We start from the raw sequence: 25,026 nt of genomic DNA, 5'->3' as shown, positions 1-25,026 counted from the left end.
TTCCACCCGGTTCCCACCCTACCCTCTGCCCTTACCTCCCCACCACTGTCCTCATCCATAGGTGTACGACCTTTGTCCAGTCTCTTCCCGCACCCCACACACCCCTTTCCCCTGAGATTTGTCAGTCCACTCCCTTTCTATGCCCCTGATTCTATTATATTCACTAGTTTATTCTGTTCATGAGCTTTTTTATTCATTTGATTTTTAGATTCACTTGTTGACAGATATGTATTTGTTGTTCATAATTTTTATCTTTACCTTTTTCTTCTTCTTCCTCTTCTTAAAGAATACCTTTCAGCATTTCATATAATACTGGTTTGGTGTTGATGAACTCCTTTAGCTTTTTCTTATCTGTGAAGCTCTTTATCTGACCTTCAATTCTGAATGATAGCTTTGCTGGGTAGAGTAATCTTGGTTGTAGGTTCTTGCTCTTCATCACTTTGAATATTTCTTGCCACTCCGGTCTGGCCTGCATAGTTTCTGTTGAGAAATCAGCTGACAATCGTATGGGTGCTCCCCTGTAGGTAATTAACTGTTTTTCTCTTGCTGCTTTTAATATTCTCTCTTTGTCTTTTGCTCTTGGCATTTTAATTATGATGTGTCTTGGTGTGGTCCTCTTTGGATTCCTCTTGTTTGGGGTTCTGTGCGCTTCCTGGACTTGTAAGTCTATTTCTTTCACCAGGTAGGGGAAGTTTTCTGTTATTATTTCTTCAAATAGGTTTTCAGTATCTTGCTCTCTCTCTTCTTCTGGCACCCCCATAATTCGGATGTTGGTACACTTGAAGTTGTCCCAGAGGCTTCTTACACTATCTTCATATTTTTGGGTTCTTTTTTCTTTTTGCTTTTCTGGTTGTTTTTTGCTTCTTTGTATTTCAAATCTTTGACTTGATTCTTATGTTCCTCTAGTCTGCTGTTAGGTCTCTGTATAATATTTTTTATTTCAGTCAGTGTATGTTTAATTTCTAGTTGGTCCTTTTTCATATCCTCAAGGGTCTCGCTAAATTTATCGGCCTTTTCTAGGAAATTCTTGAAAAACCTTATAACCATGGTTTTGAACTCTATATCCAGTCGTTTGCTTTCCTCCATTTCTTTCGTTTGTGATCTGTTTCTTTGTCTCCGCATTTTCGCTGCTTCCCTGAGTTGGTAGAGTAGCTTTGTGTGCTAGGTGTCCTATATGGCCCAGTGGCTCAGCCTCCCCAGTTACCTGAGGTGGACACAATTGGTGCACCCCTTTGTGGACTGTGTGTACTGCCTTGTTGTAGTTAAGTCTTGATTGTTGTTGGTATCACTGGGAGGAACTGACCTCCAGGCCAATTGGCTGTGAGGATCAGCTGTGTCTACGCTGGGAGAACTTCTGTGCTGGAGACAGCCTTATGAGTCAAGACTTGAAAAATTGGAAAAGCCTCTGTGCTCAGCTTGGATGGGGAGGAGTCTCAGGGCTCAGCAGACAGCCTTGGCTTCCCGTCAGCCCTGCCCTATGAGTCCCCTGGGTCTCAGTGTCCCTCGGTAATCGCTGCAAGCACCTCTGAGAGTAAGTCGCCCTCGAGTTTCGCCCGCTGCCAGACAGTCCAGTTTCTCCCCCAATGAATCTGGATTCCCAGATTCTCGCCCGGAACTGGAGTTCAGCTCAGTTGAGAGCTTCCGTCTTCCTCCCGCTAGAGAAAGCCAGCGGCACACTCAGCAGTCAGTCCTCTCTGTGCGCACTTGCGCACGCACCTCCAGACCTCTGCCTTTCGCAGCTCCCCTGAGTTTCCATGCGCTCCTCTCTTCTCCCGACAGTCCAAACTCCCCCTGTATGAGTCTGGGACCCCAGGGTCTCTCCCAGAACTGGGGTTCAGTGCAATCGGAACTGGGGTTCAGTGCAGTGGGGAGCTTCCATCTCTCTCCCACTAGAGAAAGCTAGCCAGGCACTCAGCCGCCCGTCCTCTCCACGCGCGTGTCTCTGTATCTCAGCCTTTTGCAGCTCTTCTGAGTCTCCGTGTGCCCCTCTCTTTCCTTCTAGTTGTAGAATTTCCACTCAGCCAGCTTTCCTGTGGTTCTGGATGATGTCCGTTCTGTCTTTTAGTTGTAGTTTTGAAATTGTTGTGCGAGGCAGCAGTTTAGGTGTTCACCTATGCCGCCATCTTGGTTTCTCCTGCAATTGTGTCTTAATACAGATAGTAGTTACATGTTTATCATTGAAAAGTCATAGTTTGTCATGCTCAGGATATAGAGTAAACATACCTTGAAGGCTAAAAACACTTGCCACTATCATTCATTCAAAGACAATCACTATTCTAGGTACTGAAGACATTCAGATAAATAATATAATAGATGATCTCTGTTTTTGAGACATGTAAGAGTCCAGTATGGAAAACAGACATGTAAAGTATTAAAGAATATCATGACTGCTATACATCCATAATCCTATATAATAAAAGGGTAATATTCAAATTAACTCTTAATGGCAGAACGACCAGAACGACCTCCCTCCCTCAATTCTCTCCCTCCCTCTCTCCCTCCTTTCCTTCCTTCCTTCCTCTTTTTCCATATATATTTTTTGTTTCAATATACACCTTGTATATATAAACAAAAAATGTAAAACCTGAACTTCTTTGTCTTTTCCCCGCCTAGTCCTTGACATCCAAATGGCCAACAAGTACATGAAAAAGATGCTCAACATCACTAATCATCAGGGAAAAGTAAATTAATACCACAATGAGCTATCACCTCACACAATGGCTACCATCAGGAACACAAGAGATGTCCTGGCAAGGATGTGCAGAAAAGAGAACCCTTGTGCACTGCTGGTGAGAATGGAAAATGGTGCAGCCACTATAAAACACACTATGGAGGCTGCTCTAAAAATTGAACTATCACATGATCCAACAGTTCCATTCCTGGATATCCGTCCAAAAAAAAAAGAAAACACTAATTCAAAAAGATGTATGTACCACAATGTTCATTGCAGTGTTTTTTATAACAGCCAAGATATGGAAGCAACCTAACCATCCCACAACAAATGAATAGATAAATAAAATGTGGCACGCACACACACACACACACACACGCACACGCACACACACAGGAATATTATTCAGCCATGAGAAAGGAGGACATTCTGCCACTTGCAACAACATGAATGAACTTAAGTATATTGTGCTAAGTGAAGTAAGTCACACAGAGAAAGATAAATACTGCAGGATATCACTTATATGTAAAAAGCCAAACTTGTACAGAGAATAAAATGGTGTTACTGGGGAATGAGGGGAGGGAAGACAGGGTAGATACTGTTAAGGGTACAAACTTACACTGAGTAGTAAAGCCAGAGATATAATGTGCAGTACAGTGAATAATCATCAAACCTGCTAAGAGACTAGAACTTAATTATTCCAACTACTAAAAAGAAATAAATTACTCTTTAAATATAAAGTTCAATATAATCACCTGTGACTGTTCTATTTCTGCTTTGTTTAATTTGATTCCAAGGATTTCAGCAGCAACTTTCTGAAAACACAGGAATACCTACATTCCAAAAATAGGTTTAAATGATTTAAAACAGACATGCTTAAGTTACCTTCAAATAAATTGAACTTTCTAAACAATGATAAACAGCAAGAATTACAAAAATATGATGTAGCAAGTTATTCCAAAAATAGCTTTGTCAGAGACAACAAAATTTTAAATGAAATAAATTTTTAAGTGATTAAACCCATAAATTGAAAAAATTTATGAAATTCAATGAATTGGTCTAAACATAAACATTAATCCCTAAAAACTTACATTTTCAAGATTTAACATAAGACAATTACAGCGACCACATTAAAAAAATACTAGCAAAACAAACACCTATAGGTGCTGAAGAAATTGAGAATACATTAGTATACTACCTGGGTTTTTCAATGCCAACTTTAAATTGGTCTTTTGACCTGGCTTTAGTCTATACATTAAAAATTTTGTTGCTCTCAAGTCAATAAACTCTCCACATCTTTTGAGCAGAACAACTTAGAAATCCTTACTGTATTTTACCAGTTCAGAGTGAAGGAGCAGTATACTCCATTATAAGCAAAAGTCTACAAACACTTTTCTATAAATACTTTTCATACACTGTTAGCTTACATTATGATTTTGAGCGCTCCAATCCAGAGTTCACCTGTAAGGTATACCTTGTCATTGCTTCAAAAGTGTACTATCATTTTCTTATCCCTACTTACCTCATGATCACTTACTGAATATTTATCATAATTTTATTAATTTAATTTTGATTTCAAATCAAAAAGAGATACATACTCCAAAAGGCTTATGTCATTTGCACCTCAAAAAGTAATATCTATTATAGTTCACTGATAGTCAATGTTTAAGAAAAAACAGGAAAGTTAGTGTGGTAGAATGGAGAGGAAGAGATGGATTGTACAAGAAAATAAGCAGAGATTACAAATCATCTCTGAATGCTGAGATAATGGGGATTTATATTCTTTTTAAACTCTTATATTTTTAAATACCCTAAAATAACCATAAATTTATGTTAAATGAATTACAAAAGTAATATACACAGAATAAACATGTTACATCTAATCTAGTCTATTTTATATCTTCAATAAGCATTAATTTGTTGCAAAAAAATGGAAGTCAGTTCCTATGAATATTAATAAATAAACGTAAAACCTCACTTATAGATCCATTTTCATTATTTTACTTACAGAGTCTCCTGTCTTTGCTGAGACAAAGTGGCTACTAAAACCATTTTCCTGGCAAAACCTCAAGTGCTTTTCAGGTTTTACTGTTCGCATATGCTCCAAATCAACTAGAAAGGTGAACAGAAAGAGAGAAAAAATATTAGAGTCAATCAATATTATACTTAAACATGTTTAAGTTTGACTTATCTTCCACTATTATATCCCCGCTTAGGCACTATCTGTGTAATCTTAGGCAATTTCCTTAACTTTTTTATGCCTCAGTCTCTAAACCTAAGAATAACATATATACCTACCTTATATAGAGTGTTTGAGAATTAATCCATGTATAGTGCAAATGTCCAGACATGATAAGTTCTCAAAAAAATGAAAGCTATCATTCTTATTATCTATATAGCTTCAGGAACACTGATGATACTCAAAAAAGATTTCCTTAGTACAATGGGTTTAAACAGAGATTAATTGAAAGATGCATATTTAATTGAAAGTTTAATTACTTTAATAATTAGAATAGTTCTGCAAGTTTTATAAATATTAATATTCAATAAATATGTAATTAATTTTTGCTAAAAGATATCAATATTTCATAGTGTATTTAATTTATTTAAAGCCATAATTTAATTTCACAAGGAGACAGCTCAGCTACTTTCCAAACCTAAAGTATGCATTTTGAAAGTAAGGGGTAAGCACTTATTTCCTTGAATACTTGTAGGTTCTTTAGAGCAAAGCACAGTATTCATATCCAATACTGGTTTCATCCGGCACAGTCTATTTTTTCAAATGTGACCCTTTATTGAACAGTTTCTCTTTTTACAACACTAGAAACCCTATAAGGGTGTTGACTCAATGCCGTCAAATTATAAGGCAAATATATTCACAGGATTTAAGGACAACTAGGTTCTTTGAGTCAATATAGGGGGAAAAAAAGTTAAACTGATTTCCTGAGGAAGGGACCCAACTGACTTGTAAAAACTTGTAAATTTGCAAATCTAGTGAGCCTACATAATAGTGTCAATTGATTATCAACTAAAAAGTGCTCTCATTTTACATAAAAGGTTTTATTTAAAATTATATTGAAGGTATTTAGTTTGTAGGCTCAAGAGATCTTTCTCTAGGAGATTTTTTATTTAGTCAGGGATTCTGAGTCCCATTTATATTGCTTAGCTTGAATAATATGGAGTTTTTCTTTTCTGACCACAAGTTGCTGTTCCTTAAACTAAGACCTTATTTACAAGAAAAGGCTAAAAAATGTCCAGATATCACAGGCATCAATTTGTAGAAGACTAAAATACTAAGATATTAGCACTGACATTTATATATCTAGGTTATCATAATATTAAAGCTAAAATACTTTCCTAATTCAACAAGAGTAAGAACAAATCCTGACACTAGGAAAAATCCCCAATGAATCACTACCCAATTTTTTTAAAAGGAAATTTGTCATTTTGTGTGTGTGTACTTGTTTTTTCAAATGGAACTATCTATCACTGTTCAACTTTTTTCTTTCTCTTTTTTTCCTCTCCCTCCACCCTTCCCTACAATTCCCCAACTATCACATAAGTTATCTATAGTATTGGGTAATTTACTATCCAAGCCAACGTTTTCCTAATGAAGATAGCAATAAAAGACCAGTATGTCACTGATCAATTGGGGGGGGGGGGGGAAGCATTTATTCAACAATTTATTGACTCCCAATTATATACCAAGTACTGTGCTAGGTAGTAAGAACCCACAGATGAAAAAGATACAATCGTTTCTCAAAAAGTCATCCCCAGTATATGAACATAAAAGACCATTAAGGATATAAAAGTTATTTTAAATGAATGAGATTCTGACAAATGAGACAGCAGAGATTAAAAACAAAACAAAACAAAAACTTCACTATAAAGTTTCCTTTTGTTGTCTTAGAATTTAATATTAAGAGAGCTCATTTACTACAGTACTAGTAAAATCTTTCTTTTCTTCTATTTTTAAGAATATTCTTAAAATTATTATCCAGTACCTACCTATCATATATGTGATAACACTTACTGCTACAATGATTTAATTTCCTTTATGTCCTTCAGTAAAGGACATCATTTTTCAAGGTGTTATATATATGTATATACATATATATTTATTTTTTATCCTCACCTGAGGATATGTTGTTTTTTTATTGATTTTAGGGAGAAAGGAAGGGACTGGGGAGGGAGGGAGGGAGGGAGGGAGGGAGGGAGGGTGAGAAAGAGAGGGAGAGAGAGAAAAACATCAATAGGTTGCCTCCTGCAGGAGCCCAGACCAGGAATCAAACCCACAACCTTTTGGTGTACAGAATGACACTCCAACGAACCAAGCCACCCTAATAACAGTAATATACGCTCATTTCCCAAATATTCAGAAAAACAATTATGAAAATGAAATTTAAAATGCCATTAACTAAAGACAACTACTGTTAACATTTTGGCATATATCCTTCCAACATCTAAACAATATGAAGGACAAAGGCATTAATACTGTATACACGAGGTGTATTGGTTAATAATGTGGATTTTATACTCAAAGTAAACACGATAATTTCAAGAGAAACATCAAAAGTGCTTTATTCAAAGTAACGTCCATTGCTAGCTACACATTTCCCCCGTCTTTCAGGTAATTTGTGGATACCGACCCAGTAGAACTTTTCTTGCTTTGAGGCAAACCATTCAGAGACCCAATTTTCCACTTCTTCGTATGTATTGAAGTGCTGCTCAGAAACTGTGTGTGCCATCAATCGAAACAAGTGGTAATCTGAAGGAGCAAGGTCTGGTGAATACAGTGGGTGGGTCAATACTTCCCAGGCAAGATCTTTTAACGTGAATTTAACTGGTTTTGAAGTGTATGATGGTGCATCATTATGAAGCAAAATTACTTTGCCGTGTCTTCTGGCACATTCTGGTCGTTTCACAATCAGAGCATGGTTCAAATTGATTATTTGTTGTCGGTAGCGATCAGTAGTAACGGTTTCACCTGGTTTTAGAAGCTCATAATATACCACACCTTCCTGATCCCACCAAACACAGAGCATTGTCTTCTTTCCGAAGCGATTTGGCCTTGCAGTCGATGTTGATGGTGGACCTGGATCAACCCATAATTTTGTGCATTTGGGATTCTCAAAATAAATCCACTTTTCATTGCCAGTCACAATTTGATGCAAAAAAGACTTTCACGCCATTGAAGCAACATTTTACTGATGACTTTTTGGTTTTCCATTTGTCTTTAATTAAGTTGATGTGGCACCCATTTTCCTTCCTTTAAAATCTTTCCCATTGCTTGTAAACGATTGGAAATTGTTTGCTGAGCAACGTTTAAATCTTTTTGCAAGTTGTTTTTGAGTTTGATACGCATCTTCATCCAATAATGCTTGTAATTGTTGGTCTTCAAACTTTTTTGGTTGACCTGGACATTCTTTGTCTTTCACATCAAAATCATCACTTTTAAAGCGTTTAATCTAGCATTCACAAGTATCTGAGATGAAGCATGTTCACCATAAGCTTCCCAAAGTATTCAGCATAACTTTTCTTCAAAATAAAGTAATGAATTAAAACTTCCCACAAATACTCTTTTTTTTGGCATGAAATTTGACAGTTTTAAGTGTAAAAATATCTATGATGTTAACACCTTCAGAAAATTTGACACATGAAGTTTTAAAGCTTGTTGTCAATACAACAAAATAGCATACATATCAAATCGCCTATATATCAACATATGTGTAACTCTATCTATTGAAAAAAATCCGCATTATTAACCAGTACACCTCGTATGCCATTTCTTTTACCTCAATCATATTACATCCTGCTTAACAATTTCAATGTATAACTTTACTGATGATTTATTCATTTAACAAATATTTGAGTGTCAGACACTGTCCTGGATGCTGCAGATTTAACAATGAGCTTACATTTTAATGAAGGGGAAAGGACCAACAAGTAAATTCTAAAGTATGGCAAATGCTGATAGATGTAATGAAGAAAGATAAATGGTACATAAGGGGCAGGGGTATTTTAAACAGCTAGGTAAAAAAACCTTAAGAAGGCTAAGGAGGAAGTATATCTGGGAGAAAGTCTTCCAAGCAGAGGAAGATGAAGTGCAAAAGTCCTAATGAAGATTATTCTTAGCATACTCAAGGAAAAGACAGGAGGCCAGGGTGGCTAAAATCAGTTGGCAAGAGAGGGAAACAGCATGAAATGACGTTTAAAAAACCAGGGCCATATTGTGCGGTGTGTGTCGGCCACTCTAAAAGAGATGGGAAGTTACTAGAGGGTTGTGAGGGGGAAAAGTTATAATCTGACTCAAATTTTAAAAGACACTGGGCTCTTTTTTTAGAATAAGCTATAGAGGATCAAATGTAAAGCAGAGAAGCCATTGAGGGGGCTATAATCTAAGAGGGAGAGGATGTTACTACAAGAGTGGTAGCAACAGAGATAGTAAAAAGCGGGGCAGACTCTCAAATATGTTCAGGATAATCCTATCTAATAAAAGAGTGATATGCAAATTAACTATCACTCCGCTACACCCACAAGCCACGCCCACCAGCCAATCAGGAGCAAATATGCAAATAAACCCAACCAAGATGGCTACTGCCACGGAGAGCAGGAGGGAGGCTTGGGTTTCCCTGGCAACGGAGGAAGCCAAGCTTTCTGCCTGCCCTTGCTGGCCCAGGTCTCCACTCAAGGCTACAAAGTTTCAATGATAGAAGATACATAAACCCAAACAGAAATGGCGGCAGCCACGGAGCTGGAAAGAGCAGGAGGCTAGGGTTGCCCCAGGCGATGGAGGAAGCCAAGCTTTCCACATACCCTGGCCCACCCAGGCCTCCGCAAAAGGCTACAAAGTTTCAATTATAGAAGATACATAAATCCCCCCAAAAATGGCTGCCGCCACAAAGCAAGCAGAAGGCTTGGCTCCGCTCCAGGCTACAAAATTTCAATTGTAGAAGTTAAGATCCCGAGGCCTCCGCTTGGGTCGCCAGGGGGCGTGGCCGGCCAGCAAACCACCACAGGCCCCTCGCCCAGGCACCCCACGCCCCAAGGGAACCCCCACCCTGATCCGGGACATCCTTCAGGGCAAACCAGCTGGCCCCCACCCATGCACCAGGCCTCTATCCTATCTAATAAAAGAGTAATATGCAAACTGACCATCACTCCAACACACAAGGTGGCTGCCCACATCTGATCAAAGATGGCTGTCCCCATGTGGACACAAGATGGCCACCGCAAGATGGCCAGCAGGGGAGGGCCATTGGAAGGGACCAGGCATGCAAGGGAGGGCAGTTGTGGGCGATCAGGCCAGCAGGGGAGGGTAGATGGGAGGGACCAGGCCTGCAAGGGAGGGCAGTTGGGGGTGATCAAGCCTGCAGGGGAGGGCAGTTAGGGGTAACCAAGCTGGCAAGGAGGGATGTTGGGGGCGACCAGGCCTGCAGGGAAAGGCAGTTGGGAGGGACCCAGGCCTGCAGGGGAGAGCAGTTAGGGGTGACCAGGCCTGCAGGGGAGGGCAGTTAGGGGTGACCAGGCGGGCAGGGAGGGCAGTTAGGGGCAAACAGGCTGGCAGGGGAGCACTTAGGCATCAATCAGGCTGGCCGGGGAGTGGTTAGGGGGTGATCAGGCTGGCAGGCAGAAGCGGTTAGGGGCAATCAGGAAGGCAGGCAGGCGAGCAGTTGGGAGCCAGCAGTACTGGATTGTGAGAGGGATGTCCGACTGCCCGTTTAGGCCCATCAGACATCCTTCGAGGGGTCCCAGATTGGAGAGGGTGCAGGCTGGGCTGAGGGACCGCCCCCCCCCCCAGTGCACGAATTTCGTGCACCGGGCCTCTAGTGTAAATAGAATATGGTAATGGATTTAATGTGGGCTTTGAAAAATACCAAAAAGTCTTTTGAAAATAGTTACCCTGGATTTAAAATGAGACACAGTGTATTGGTAGGTTTTGTTGCAGCCACATTCATTTAGCTGCATGGGTGGGTAGAGATTTGCATTAAAGTAGAACTAAGGTTTTCTAAACCATTTACAGTAAATGAAAAGAAGGATGGGGAAGTTGAAGACAGTAAACGCAATGTAGTAATTACATTTCTGAAGCAAGGAATCTAAGTTGATTAAGAAGAAAGTTGAGCCATAACCGATTTGGCTCAGTGGATAGAGCGTCGGCCTGTGAACTGAAAGGTCCCAGGTTCAATTCCGGTCAAGGGGCATGTACCTTGGTTGTGGGCTCATCCCCAGTAGGAGGTGTGCAGGAGGCAGCTGATCGATGTTTCTCTCTCATCGATGTTTCTAACTCTCTATCCCTCTCCCTTCCTCTCTGTAAAAAAAATCAATAAAATATATATTAAAAAAAAAGAAGAAGAAGAAGGTTGAGCCCTGGCAATTCTGTGATGTGGTGCAGATGTTAGCTAACCATATGGAGTAATCATTTTGTAGTACATAAGCATATCAAATCAACACATTGTGTACTTTAAACTTATGCAATGTGTTATATGTCAATTATCTATAATAATAAAAGGGTAATATGCTAATTAGACTGAATGTCCTTCCTGACGAAGCTGGGCCAGAGGGAAGCCAGCCAGGGTCCCGGGTGCTTGCGGGCGGCCGGAGGGAAGCTGCCTGGGTCCTGGGTGCTGGAGGGAAGCTGGTGCTGGCAGCCGGGGGAAGGAAGGCCTACTCTTGCACGAATTTTCGTACATTGGCCTCTAGTATTATCTATAATAATAAAAGTGTAATATGCTAATTAGACCAGACATCCTTCTGGACATTCTTTCTTCCGGACAAAGCAGCAGGCAGGGACCGAGGCAGAGGCGGCGGGCCGGGGCTGGGGCCAAGGCCCTTGCATGAATTTTGTGCATCCGGCCTCTAATATATAATAAAGCTGGAAAAAGACTGCTAGGTAAAATACACAATACATTAGGGTGTTAAAATGTAGAGTACACAATTATGCATATGGTAAAATTCTTACTTTGTAAGCATATTATATCCTATATAATAAAAGAGAAACATGTAAATTGACCGTACCTCCGTGACGCCCACCAGCCAATCAGGAGTATGCAAATTAACCCAACAAATATGGCGGGTTAATTTGCATACACAGGCGCCGGACGGAGAGCAGAGTGGGAGAGCCAGCGGCTTCGGGGGACGTGGCTCCCTTGGTCGCTCCCCCAAAGCCACCGGGCGGAGAGCAGAGCGGGAGAGCTGGTGGAGAGTGGAGCAGCTTGGAGAACTTGGCTCCCCAAGCCGCCAGATGGAGAGTAGAGAGGGAGAGCTGGCGGCTTGGAGGACTTGGCAGAGCGGGAGGCTGTGGGATGGAGACAGAGCAGGAAGGGAAAACCAAGAGCACGGGGAGCACCAGGAATGCTGGGAAACGTAGTTCTGGTGGCAGACAGATCTCCTAGACCAGTGGTTCTCAACTGTTATGAATCGTAATGTAAATATCTGTGTTTTCCGATGGTCTTAGGTGACCCTGCTAGCGGTTCTCAACCTGTGGGTTGCGACCCACAGGTTGAGAACCGCTGCTGTAGAGCCTAAGACCATCGGAAAACATAGATATTTACATTACGATTCATAACAGTAGCAAAATTGCAGTTATGAAGTAGCAATGAAAATAATTTTATGGTTGGGGGTCACCACAACATGAGGAACTGTATTAAAGGGTCACGGCATTAGAAAGGTTGAGAACCACTGTCCTAGACACTAGAGCAAAGTGAGCCTAAAGCAAGTTACTGTTGCGGTACAGGATGCAGGGAAAGCAAAGGTGAGAGACAAGTAAAATCAGAGTGTCTAGAAAAAATTAAAGGGAAGATATCCTAAAACTTCCAGAAAATCTCCACCAATGAAGCAAAGAAAAAAAAATGCCTCTATTATTCTGTGAGCAACAAACCAAACTGGGTTGGGGCCTCAGACAATTCGCTCATATGATTGCAAAGACAGACAGAAACTCCGGATTGGAGAGTGCTCCCTGAGGGGTTCCCAGATTGGAGAGGGTGCAGGTCGGGCTGAGGGACCCACGCCCCATGCACGAATCTTCGTGTACCGGGCCCCTAATATGTATATATGTGTGTAAATGACAGAAAAATATACTAGAAATTTAAAAATAAATTTTAACAATAAATTGAGAAAAGTAAAATTTTAAAATGAGCTTTTGTTTTAAACTATCCTTTCAAGGATGTTTGCATGGCAAGCAGCATACATACAGCTAATGTCTCCTTCAGATACAAACTACAAGTTTCTTTACTGACTGGTGTAATAAAAATAATATCTCCCGCCAAAACCGGTTTGGCTCAGTGGATAGAGCGTCAGCCTGCGGACTGAAAGGTCCCAGGTTCGATTCCGGTCAAGGGCATGTAACTTGGTTGCGGGCACATCCCCAGTAGGAGGTGTGCAAGAGGCAACTGATCGATGTTTCTCTCTCATCGATGTTTCTGACTATCTATCCCTCTTCCTTCCTCTCTGTAAAAAATCAATAAAATATATTTAAAAACAAAACAAAACAAAAAAAACCTTTAAAAAAATAATATCTCCCATGTTTACTGCATGTAATATTATTAGATTTAAGATCATTAAAAAATAATAACAACATCTCCCTTGAGAACAAAGGTCAGAGGTTTACTTCTGACCTATTACAAAAGATTTAGGTTCCCTTAACTCTGGGTTCCTCAGTTGTAATACAGATTACTACATGCATATCATCTACGGAGGTCACATTGCCCAGGCGAAACTTGGGATGCAAAGAGAACCAATGCAAATATGTAACTCATCCTGCTTGCTATGAGTAATAAAATCCTTCATCTCTGACCCAGGAGTCTCATACATTCTGCCAGTATCCATGGAGGTAGTAAGCTAATTGGTTATCTTCAAGCAGGGTGAAATCTAAGATCCTTCACTGTTTTTAACAAGAAGAGAAATATATATATATATATATATATATATATAAAAGCCTAAGCGACCATTATGACCTGACAACCAGATGACCAGACAACCAGCCAGTAGCTATGACACGCACTAACCACCAGGGGCAGACACTCAATGAAGGAACTGCCCCCTGGTGGTCAGTGCACTCCCACAGTCAACCTCCTCCGGCCGGCCAACCTTCTGCAGTCCCTCCCCCCACCGGCTGGTTGGGTGGTCAGTGCGCTCCCACAGCCAACCTCCCAGGGCTGGCCAACTTCCCATAGTCCCATCCCCAGGCCAGCCGGCCAGCCAGCCGGCCCCGATCAACCCCGATCGGGACTGGGCAAGACAGCCCTGATCGGCTGGGAGGGACCCCAACTGTGCACAAATTCGTGCACTGGGCCTCTAATAGACATCTATACTAATAAAAGGGTAATATGCTAATTAGACCGGACATCTTCTGGACATCCTTCCTGACAAAGCCGAGGGCATGGCCAGGAACATCCACAGTTTCCATAGTGGCTGCACCAGTCTGCATTCCCACCAAGAATGCACAAGGATTCCCTTTTCTCCAAATCCTCAACAACAGTTTTTGTTTGTTGATTTATTGATGATAGCCATTCTGGCAGATGTGAGATGGTATCTCATTGTGGTTTTAATTTGCATTTCTCTGATGATTAGTGACATTGAGCATCTTTTCATATGTCTATTGGCCATCTGCATGTCCTTTTTAGAGAAGTGTCTCTTCAGGTTCTTTGCCCATTTTTTAATTGTTTGGTTTTTTTGGTGTTGTCTGAGTTCTTTATAAATTTTGGATATTAACCCCTTTTATCAATATATCATGGCAAATATCTTCTCCCATTCAGTAAGTTGTCTTTTTCTTTTGTTGATGGTTTCCTATGAAAACTTCTCCTTTTAAGGCCTATTTGTTTACTGGCATTCAGGCATCTTCATTGCATCTATCCATAGTAGGGGTGGGGAATGTATAGCTGGCAGGCTGGAGAAGGCCCTTGAAATCATTTGGTCTGGCCCTTGCCAAGGCATCAGGGGAGAGTTAATTAAATGATTGGCCAAATATAGCAGGCTAATTTTTAAGATGATAATTTTGTATGGCCCACAGATGTTATAAATATCCAAATGATCCTCAGAAAAAGGTTCCCCACCCCTAGATATAGTGAACAGAATAGTCTTTAAAAATATAGTAACAACTGTAACAAATAGCTTAAAAACTAGATATATCAAGCGTACAATAATCAGGGCTACTTATCAGACTGATGTAAAATTTTGAGTAAAATTTAAAGTTCTTAAAAAAAATCAATAATATTGATATTACTTTTTATATTGGCCTGAACTTTATACATTCCTATCTTCCTGAATATTCATTTTTCAACATGCTATAAGAACATATTCTATGATTAATATGATTTTTTTATTCACACCAGACTGCTTTACTTCATGCTTTTTTAAAAAATGGGAAGTATTATATGGTGCTAATTAATTAAATAATTGTCTATTCCCTGTCAATGGAAAAAGACATGAAAAGTATAAACTATTTGTGCTCCTCAGTCCACGTATGATGTCAGAAACAGAATATTCTCAGTGAAAAGATTGTAAAATATGTCACTGTCTAACTTAAAAAAGTAAAAACAAAATACAAATATAGCACTTGCACAGATTTTCACAGTAATTTTTAGGTTATCAAGGAAACATCTAGAGTGTTGATCTGGTTATACTCAATTCAAACAAACTACTTGTCACATTAACTACCTCCAGGAAGTTACTCCAAACACAAAATAAACTGTTTATGCCCCTACTCAGATAGATAACATGACAGATTGTTATTAGTTGAAGACAGATGAAATACATTAATTTGATTGTGAGCATGTGTTTAATTTTACCCTGCCATGTACACTCTCTAATGCTGTCTTTCTATGATGACATAGTAAATCATACTGTACTAGAAGAATTGCTAATGCAAGAAAATTAAAAATTACCAGAACTTGACTTTGAGTTTGTAGATTTTTTAACCAACCTTCTTAGAAAACTGCTTTAAAATTACTGGGTTCCACATAGAGATTTTTTTTAAAAAGGTGTCATAAAAGAAACGACTTTAATTCTAGTGCAAAAGTTAAAATTTCTATGCAATTTAACATTTTTCCTGCATACTAGTTTTTCTATTTCTTTGTGAACTGTCTCTTCCTTCCTTTTCCCATTTTATACTATTTTAAGTGTTTATCTTATCAATGTGTAGGGAAAGGACATTTGCCATATTTGTTCTGAATCTTCCCCTCGGGTTAGAATTTTCCTTTTAAATATTCCATTATATGTAGAGGCACAGAAATTAAGATTGTATGAAATCAAATCACTAAGATACTAAGTTCATTACTGTTTAAGCTTTGCTTATTTGGTTCTTTTGTCACATGCAGCTGAAAACAACAACAACAACAAAAAGAAACAAAGAAGCGCATAGAACAATAGCCACTTACAAAGTATTTGCTGAATAAAGAGAAATATTTTTAGGCTTTTGAAAAAAATACAAAATACCAACTGTGTCAAAAATAATATATACTCCTTCCTTTCTCAGGAATACAATACAGGACTGAAAATTAATGAACTAGAGTCTCACACCACAGTAAGAATATCACAAACGTGTTAAGTAGAAACAGCAAGACACAAAGGAATGCTAGCATTCATACGAAAATTAAAAATGACTAAATACACATTACTGATTGAAGCATACAGAGACGATGAAACAAAAAACAGTGAGGAAAAGATCAGGACACAAGGTAAGTTACCTCTAAAGGCAGAGAAAGGATGGATAAAGGCACAGGGTAGAAGGCCTCTGGGGTGCTTGACAATGCTCTATTTCCTGACACAGGAATATCCTTTAAATTACACATATATTTTACATAGTCTTCTGTATATATCTCACTGTATTTAAAAATTCCTATTAAAATTATTATAATAATTTGACAGTCTTCTCTTCAAACCTAATTTTTTTCGTATCATCATAAAGAAGGGTCACTGTTGGAAAAATATTCATGGTTTTTGTAATTTTTCCCAAGGATCTCTATTAATTCTTTTTTTTTACACTGGGTATACTTTTTATTTCTTACTGCTCTACATATATTCTTTTTCTTTATTGATTAAGGTATTATATGTGTGTCCTTATCCCCCCATTGTCCCCCTACCCCCCCGCCTCGTGCCCTCACCCCCCTGGTGTCTGTGTCCATTGGTTAGGCTTATATGCATGCATACGCATTCTTTGGTTGATCTCTCTCCCTTGCCCCCACCCTCCCCTGCCTTCCCTCTGAGGTTTGAAGGTCTGATCGATGCTTCTCTGTCTCTGGATCTGTTTTTGTTCATCAGTTTATATTGTTCATTATATTCCACAAATGAGTGAGATCTTATCAAATCATACTCTTTTGACCTACTTATATATGTAATGAACCTTGTGGATTTTCACTTCAATTATTTAACACCTGACTGCCAGATCCTCATTTGCTATTTTGCTTTTGGTAATTTTCCAACAGTTTTATAGATTCTCCACCACGCTACAAGATTTGCCTAGTCACTTTGCACTGTATTTCTATTCATATATATCCACAAACTCACCTGTAAGGATTCTGAAGCAATAATGATAAATATTGTTAACTCTGTAGAGTCACCAGACACCAACAACAGTCAGTATCAAGAGGACAGGGAGGGCAGTATGTAAGAATCATATTATTTCTTCAATTTATTTAGTTATAATTAATTAGATTATGTAAATTTCCTCTGGTCATCGATAATAGATAATTACTTGTCCTCTAACTTCAGGCTAAAATGAAATAATTGGTTTAAATGAGGACTAGAGAGCAAGTAGATCTTTCTACATTTGTGGCTATCTGCAAACTTTATTGCTTTCTGTAACATTTGTACATAAATCATAAAGATTAGCATTTTCCCACATGCCAAAGGCATAAAGAAACTGGAAAATTAATAAACTGCCTTTCCTTACTTTATATCATGTTTTGGGCTTTCTTATTAAGAATTTTATATTGGTATAGTTCTATATAGGTTTATTTGCAACATTCTGTGTGACAAATATAACAAGGTTCAAGTTCACTTATGCCTTTCAAACATAGACTTGCATGAAAAAAAATATTTGTCTTGCCTAGACACCAGCATATCCTGGGATTTGGCAAAGAACAGAAGCCATAGTAAGAACTGCTTCAAATGGCAATTTTATTCTGGCTATTTAATTCTTCTTTATATTTTCCTCTATTTTCCAACTGCCCACAATAACCATAAATTAGATATATTGGGAGAGGGGAATGACAGAACATGATTTATAATAACAAAAAGGAGGAGGGTTGGGGGGGGTGAAGTGGGGGACAACTATTTTCCTTCCAACCATTTAAAAATGTTAAAACCAAATCAAATGACAATGAGGTACCATCTCACACCTGTCAGAATGGCTATCATCAACAAATGCCAAGTGCTGGCGAGGATGCAGAAAAAAAGCAACCCTCGTGCACTGCTGGTGGGAATGCAGACTGGTGCAGCCACTGTGGAGAACAGTATGGAGTTTCCTCAAAAAAATAAAAATGGAACTCTCATCTGACCCAGTATTCCCACTTCTAGGAATATATCCCAAGAAACTAGAAACACCAATCAGAAAAGAATATATGCACCCCTATGTTCATAGCAGCACAGTTCACCATAGCTAAGATTTGGAAACAGCCTAAGTGCCCATCAGCAGATGAGTGGATTAAAAAACTGTGGTACATCTACACAATGGAATACTATGCTGCTATAAAAAGGAAGGAACTCCTACCATTTGCAACAGCATGGATGGAGCTGGAGAGCATTATGGTAAGTGAAATAAGTCAGTCAGAGAAAGAAAAATACCACATGATCTCACTCATTTGTGGATTATAATGAACAACATAAACTGATGAACAAAAACAGATCCAGAGACAGAGAAACATTGATCAGATGCTCAAACCTCAGAGGGAAGGTAGGGTAGGGAGGGGATAAAGGGAAGAGATCAACCAAAGGACGTGTATGCATGCATATAAGCATAACCAATGGACACAGACACCAGGGCATGAACGGAATTGGGGGTGGGGGGGACGGGGGGATAAGGACACATATGTAATACTTAATCGATAAAGAAAAGAAAAAAAATGTTAAAACCATTCTTAGATAGCAAAACATACAAAAAGAGGCCATGGGCCTAGTCTGCTGACCCTTGCTCTACACTACTACTCAAATCACTATGCGTAAAGCCTTTAGTGGCTTTCTATAGGTATTTGGAGAAGATGAGAACTCCTTAAAGCATTGTCTCTGATTCTCAACACTTCCACCTTGCAGCCTGTGACAAAAAGTTTTAAATTTCCCTTTATTTCAGACTATCTCCTAACTTATGTGGATTTATTCATTCCTTTACTTCTTCCTGGTCTACTCTTTCTTGCCCTTCTCTGTATGGCACGTTCCCACATACCCCTTAAGATTCTGTTTAAGCATTTACTTCTGCTAGAATAACACTATCATACTGTCCTGCCCCTCCTATCATTGTGCTTGGTACAACAAAGGCATGAATGAACAAATGAATGAATGAATCTTTAAAACATAAGAGAAAACTGAATGTGGACAAATGTTCACAAGAATATTAAGAACAGTAAAATTCTCGCATGTGATTGTTTTTATAGCCATCAAAACACATTTTAACCAAACTGATTTTAGAAAAGTAAAAAAAATTCTCATAAAACAGAAAGCATTTTCTTAATTATAAAATGTCACTTAGACTTTGATAGTAACTGTGATGTAACAAACTCTGAGAAGATGGTGCTAGCCCAATATGTCAATAAGCCAAGAAATAAATATTAAGACAACTGTCAAAAAAAAATGCTTCCTCTAAAAAAGAATAATAATGGATCAATTTAAAGGCATAAGTACAGATAATTCCTAACAGACAACTTTTGAGAGGAAAACTTCATTCCTAAACCTAAGACTTAAATGTAAAATTTTATCCATTTCTATTAAAATACAGAATAGTGATCAGTAGCTTTTAATACCTAAAAAAGATGAGATCCTGAAGAGGCCTAGAAAACATTTATGTCCACTCACAAAGAATTTAGTTCAGTCTCAATATATTAGCATATCAAATTATAACTCTATGGATATAAATGGCAGTGTTGGGAAAAGAGCTAGGATAAAGAAGGAAACAAAATTATACAACCATCTTTGGTGTCCAGTTTTAAACCAAAAAATGCTTCTTTACAGAAACTAAAATAAACAAAATTCAGTTGATAAGTTTTAACAACACTAACTAGTTTTTTGCTTGTTTTCAGATACCTGCCATTTTGTTTTGTTTTTGTTAAACTGAACTGACCACTCTGTACTTTTTGGCTAATCCCAAACTACAGAAAATTCTAAAATGGGATTTAATAACCACTCTTGACAAGATTTTTAAAACTCCACAATGAGACATTCATTTTCAAAAGATTCATCTTTCTTGTATAAAAAATCTCTCTTAATGAAAATGTAAACCCATATATCTGAAAAGTAAATAGCTGGTGTTGGAAGATAAACTGAAAATTTTCTGGCTTAGGAGAAAACAAATGCACATAGCCAAAATCCCAAATCTAAGAATATCTCACTTACAACTAGTAGTCTTTTATGGAAGTGTGTTACTAGAAGATACACTTTAACTTAAAATGCACTCAAATACTGCACATGGTGCTCCTAATTCAAAATTAAACCTCAGAAGTATATCTGATGGGTACAATATGTTCTGTAAAGCTAAAACAATAAACACATGAGTTTATACCCAAAAGAGGCAGAAGAAAGCTGTCAGTCTATATGGAATATATTCTAAGTTCAAGAGACTACAGAAAATTCACTTGAAGACTACAGTTCTTAGATAACTGTTATGTTAATGAATCACCTGATTCTGAGATTGACAAAAATACTTCTTTTATTGACTACTCCAAGAAAAAAATTTTAATCAGAAAAACTGACACCGTTCCTTCCCATTATATGTCAAAAATACAATTAGCATTTATGAATAAAATTCTGAGATTTCTTAGTGAATATTATAATCATGGGAGAACAATGAAAAGGGAAATTCCTAAACTCTGATTGGCCTTCTTCTAGAATACTCACTATTTGAAGAACAGATGAAGACTACACCATGAGAATTTAGAATGGATAAGCATTATAGCTTTTCAGGTTAGACACTAATAAGAATTTTCCACTCTTTCTTTTATCTGGCAAATCTATCGCTTTCTCAACTTACTGGGATCTATTATTCATTTAAGTTTGACTCCTGGTTCATTTTTCCCTCTTTATAATACACTGTAAAAGTCATGTATCTTTAAAGTCAGACATAATCACAAAGAAATCATCTATATATATAGAAGGCTAATATGCAAAGTGTCCCCTCGGAAGTTTGACCAGGAGAACAGGAGTTCGATCGCTTGCTATGACATGCACTGACCACCAGGGAGCAGTGTGGAACACGGCAGGCGACCAGCAGGGGCAGCTGGGTGCTGAGGAAGTGAGGGAAGGAGGAGGCAGGGAGGCAGGGAACCTGATTGGCCCTGATTGCTGGCCAGGCCTAGGGACCCCACCCTGCACTAATTTTGTACACCGGGCCTCTAGTCAAAAATAAAAAGAAAATGAGTAGACTATTGGGCATCCAATCAGTATAAGTTTTAGGTAGTTCTTCAAAACAAAGCTTCTAAGAAATGTGCATAACAAACAAATATGTGGGCTAAAAACCTTATGTGAAAAAACGTATGTGGGAAAAAGATTGAAAGAATACATATACATATTAACAATATGGTTGGTTCTGTGAGGTAGAACTATTAGTGTTTTTTTCTTTATAAGATTTCTGCATTTTTCATATTTTCTAAATTGAATATGTAATGATCATTCTTTATTTTAAACCCTTAAAAATGTCCACTACCTAATTATAGAATAACTCCCACTATAAATAATGTCTTAGAATGCATTACACAAGTGATTTTTTAAAATATACTTTTATTGATTTCAGAGAGGAAGAAAGAGGGAGAGATATAGAAACATCAATATAGAAAGAGAATCATTGATTGACTGCCTCCTGCATGCCCCACACTGGAGATGGAGCCCACAACCAGAGCATGTGCCTTGACCAGGAATCAAACCATGACTTCCTGGTCCACAGGTGGACACTCAACCACTGAGCCACACCAGCTGGGCACAAATGATACTAGTATATTTTTAAAAATTCACTAAGCTAATACTCCAATATGAGATAAATATATGGAAATAAAAGAAATATTTTTAAAACAAGTATAGCAATAGTATATTATACTCTAAGAAGTTATAAAATAACTCCACTAATATTTAACAATATATTTTGTAAAAATTTAGTAATATTTTTTATCTTCCCCATTAGGAATTCATTCATTAACAAATTGTATTGCATTGTCTTTTACAGATAAGTGTCTCAGAAGAAAATAAAACACTGCAATAAAATCTCATTTTGGGCCAATTCTGTTTATTACCAACAGAAAAGTCAATCCCAAGTATCAAAATATACTACCTCTGATATTATATAAACATCCTGAAAAAAAAAGATACAGAAACCAATACCAATAAAGAATCGCATGTCATTGAAACAGCTGTACAAACTTTTAAGATGCCAAAAAGAAAAGTTTGATACCTTATTTTATATTTGATAACACTCCACTGCATGATACATCGACAGCATAATGTAAAAATATGTCTGCCTGTTGGTTGCCAAACACTTCTCACTACCCTTTTGCCATTGTACTGATTTAAAATAATGCCTCTGGGGTTTTTGTTACTCTTCAGAGATATTTTATTTGTAAAGTGTATATAAAATTACTGATGCACAATTATTTATATTCCTTCTAAGCATATTTTTCTCTTCACTGTCATCTGATTTATAACAGTTGAATTCTTATTATTTTATTTTTATTGAATTTATTGGGGGGTAACACTGGTTAATAAAATTATATAGATTTCAAGTGTATAATTCCATAATACATCATCTGTATATTGTACTGTGTGTTCACCACCCAAAGTCAAATCTCTTTCTGTCATTATTTATCTCCTTTACCCTCTTCTACCTCCCCAACCCCCTTTACCTCTGGTAATCACCATACTGTTGTCTGTGGGTTTTTTTGTGTGTTTTCTTAATCCCTTCACCTTCTGTCTCACTCTAGACCATCTAAATGTAAAAACTTCATTGGGTTTTTGGTACACTCTGCACCTCACTGTTTTGTTACACAGGTTTTGTGGTAAAAAGACTTCAACTATTTTTAAAAGACTGTTATGTCTGTTTAAATGTTTTTAAAACTAACATCTAAGCACAATAAAAGATGTTTTAATCAAAACTATTATTTAAGGTTCAAAATACCACAAGTATGCCAGATAAAATATTAAAAATGAGAATACAAACCAACACTAAAGAAAAAATAGGAAGAAAAAGGAGCCAAGAGTAGAAGACAAACAGCAAACTTAAAATGAGATGTTAAAGCATCGACCTGTGAACCAGGAGGTCAGGGTTCGATTCTGGTCAAGGCACATGCCTGGGTTGTGGGCTGGATCCCCAGTGTGGGGCATGCAGGAGGCAGCCGATCAATGATTCTCACTCAACATTGCTGTTTCTATCTCTCTCTCCCTCTCCCTTCCTCTCTGAAATCAATATATATATATATATATATATATATATATATATATATATATATATATATATGTTTTAAAATGAGCTGGTAGGAACAACTCTCTAAATACAGATCTAATATTAAAAGTTTTTACTATGAACCCTGGAATAGGTAGTATGGATCAATTATGGTTTGATCAAGCAAAAGAATCAGGATGGGTGATAAGGCAGAATGATTTATTGTAGGGGTTAGACTTGACATAACTGTGAGAGCAGTTGAATGGCAGATGTAGGCCCTTGGCTCCTCATCTAGTTTTAAGCCTGCAATCACTATAGGTCAGCCAGACCAGCAGTTAAAAAGAGAACTGGGTAAGGAAAAGAGCAAGGTCAAACTGGATCCTGTGAAGATGAGCGGGAACTGATAAAGACAATGGAAATACAAAAGAACAAACTTTAATCTGTGAGGACAACAGGAAATGGCAGTGACAAACTGGAACATCTGTCTCTCACCAACTCCAAACCCAATGCCAACGGTGACCTATGAGAGAAGCTTGCACCCCTCACTAGGGAGTTGTACGTGCATGGCAAAACATTCAGAGAAGGTGAAGGGGAAAATGTGGCAGTAGCTATCCACACCTAGAAAGTGAGCGAGCAAACCAATGGCACAGTGTAAGAGCTGTCACGGTGCCTGACTCAGCACTGATCCTCAAGAGTCAAAATGGATGCCTGCCACTTCATTTTCTCCTTAAACATAGTCAAAATGTCTCCTGTGGCCACTGCTAACCAGAACAAGACAGGGAAGAAATTTTTAGGAAACATATTTCCAGTTTAGCCAAGTTGACAAAGCACAGTGCCTCCACAGAAACAGGTCAGCACCTCCACATAACCTCAAACTGTGCCAAAGGTATAAAGAAGTGGTCAGCAAACCGTGGCTCGCGAGCCACATGCTGCTCTTTGGCCCCTTGAGTGTGGCTCTTCCACAAAATACCACGGCCTGGGCAAGTCTATTTTGAAGAAGTGGCATTAGAAGAAGTTTAAGTTTAAAAAATTTGGCTCTCAAAAGAAATTTCAATCGTTATACTGTTGATATTTGGCTCTGTTAACTAGTGAGTTTGCCGACCACTGGTATAAAGAAAGGAAGGATAGCTGTACAGACTGGTCAAATCCTCAACATCACTCCAAAGTAACCCTTCCAAACTTCTACAATGGACAGGGGATCTCAGTTACTGCCTATCTATGTACCCATATTAGAAGCCTGATTATCGATATGCCATCAATACTCTGTGGCTGGGGTGAAATATATTGCAATTCCTGAAGTTTGTGCACACATTCAAGGTAAAAACTGCTAAGAAAATTAAATAATGACCTAAATTTTAAAAACCAGCTCAGCTACCAATACTATTCAATCCTATCTTCATATTTAAATAGGAATAAGCAAGAGTCTTAAAATCTTAAAGAATCCAAAGCATGAATGTAAGGCTACAGACCTGCTGACCCTCAAGAAAATAGTCAATAAAGAAATGAAGGACAGGAGAAACCAAGATGGCGGCATAGGTAAACACCTAAACTGCTGCCCAGCACAACAATTTCAAAACTACAACTAAAAGACAAAACGTCTATCACCCAGAACCACGGGAAAGCTGGCTGAGTGGAAGTTCTACAACTAGAAGGAAAGAGAAAAAGAGCATTGAGACGTGCACAAGCGCTGAAAAGCTGAGGTACGGAGGCGCGTGAATCAGGCTGGCAGGGGTGACTGGGTGCGCTGCTTTTTTCAACCCGAAGGGAGACAAGCTCCTGATTACTCCGA

The 25,026-nt window shown here is 38.3% G+C and overlaps 1 protein-coding gene across 2 annotated transcripts in view; it reads right to left on the bottom strand.

Moving 5' to 3' along the window:
* RAB28 (RAB28, member RAS oncogene family) overlaps positions 1-25,026 on the bottom strand; it is a 73,051-nt gene that overhangs the window by 5,716 nt on the left and 42,309 nt on the right. For both annotated transcript variants that reach the window (XM_080677156.1, XM_080677157.1), the window contains exons 5-6: positions 4,680-4,783; positions 3,427-3,504 (exon numbers count right to left, since the gene is read on the bottom strand). In XM_080677156.1, coding sequence (XP_080533282.1) covers positions 3,427-3,504; positions 4,680-4,783 — 182 coding nt within the window. The remainder of the gene's footprint in view (positions 1-3,426; positions 3,505-4,679; positions 4,784-25,026) is intronic.

The sequence above is a fragment of the Plecotus auritus genome (assembly GCF_963455305.1).
Source record: "Plecotus auritus genome assembly, chromosome: 1".
NCBI lineage: Eukaryota > Metazoa > Chordata > Mammalia > Chiroptera > Vespertilionidae > Plecotus > Plecotus auritus.
The sequence above is the reverse complement of the archived record's forward strand: the minus strand, read 5'-3'. Positions and strand labels throughout refer to the sequence as shown.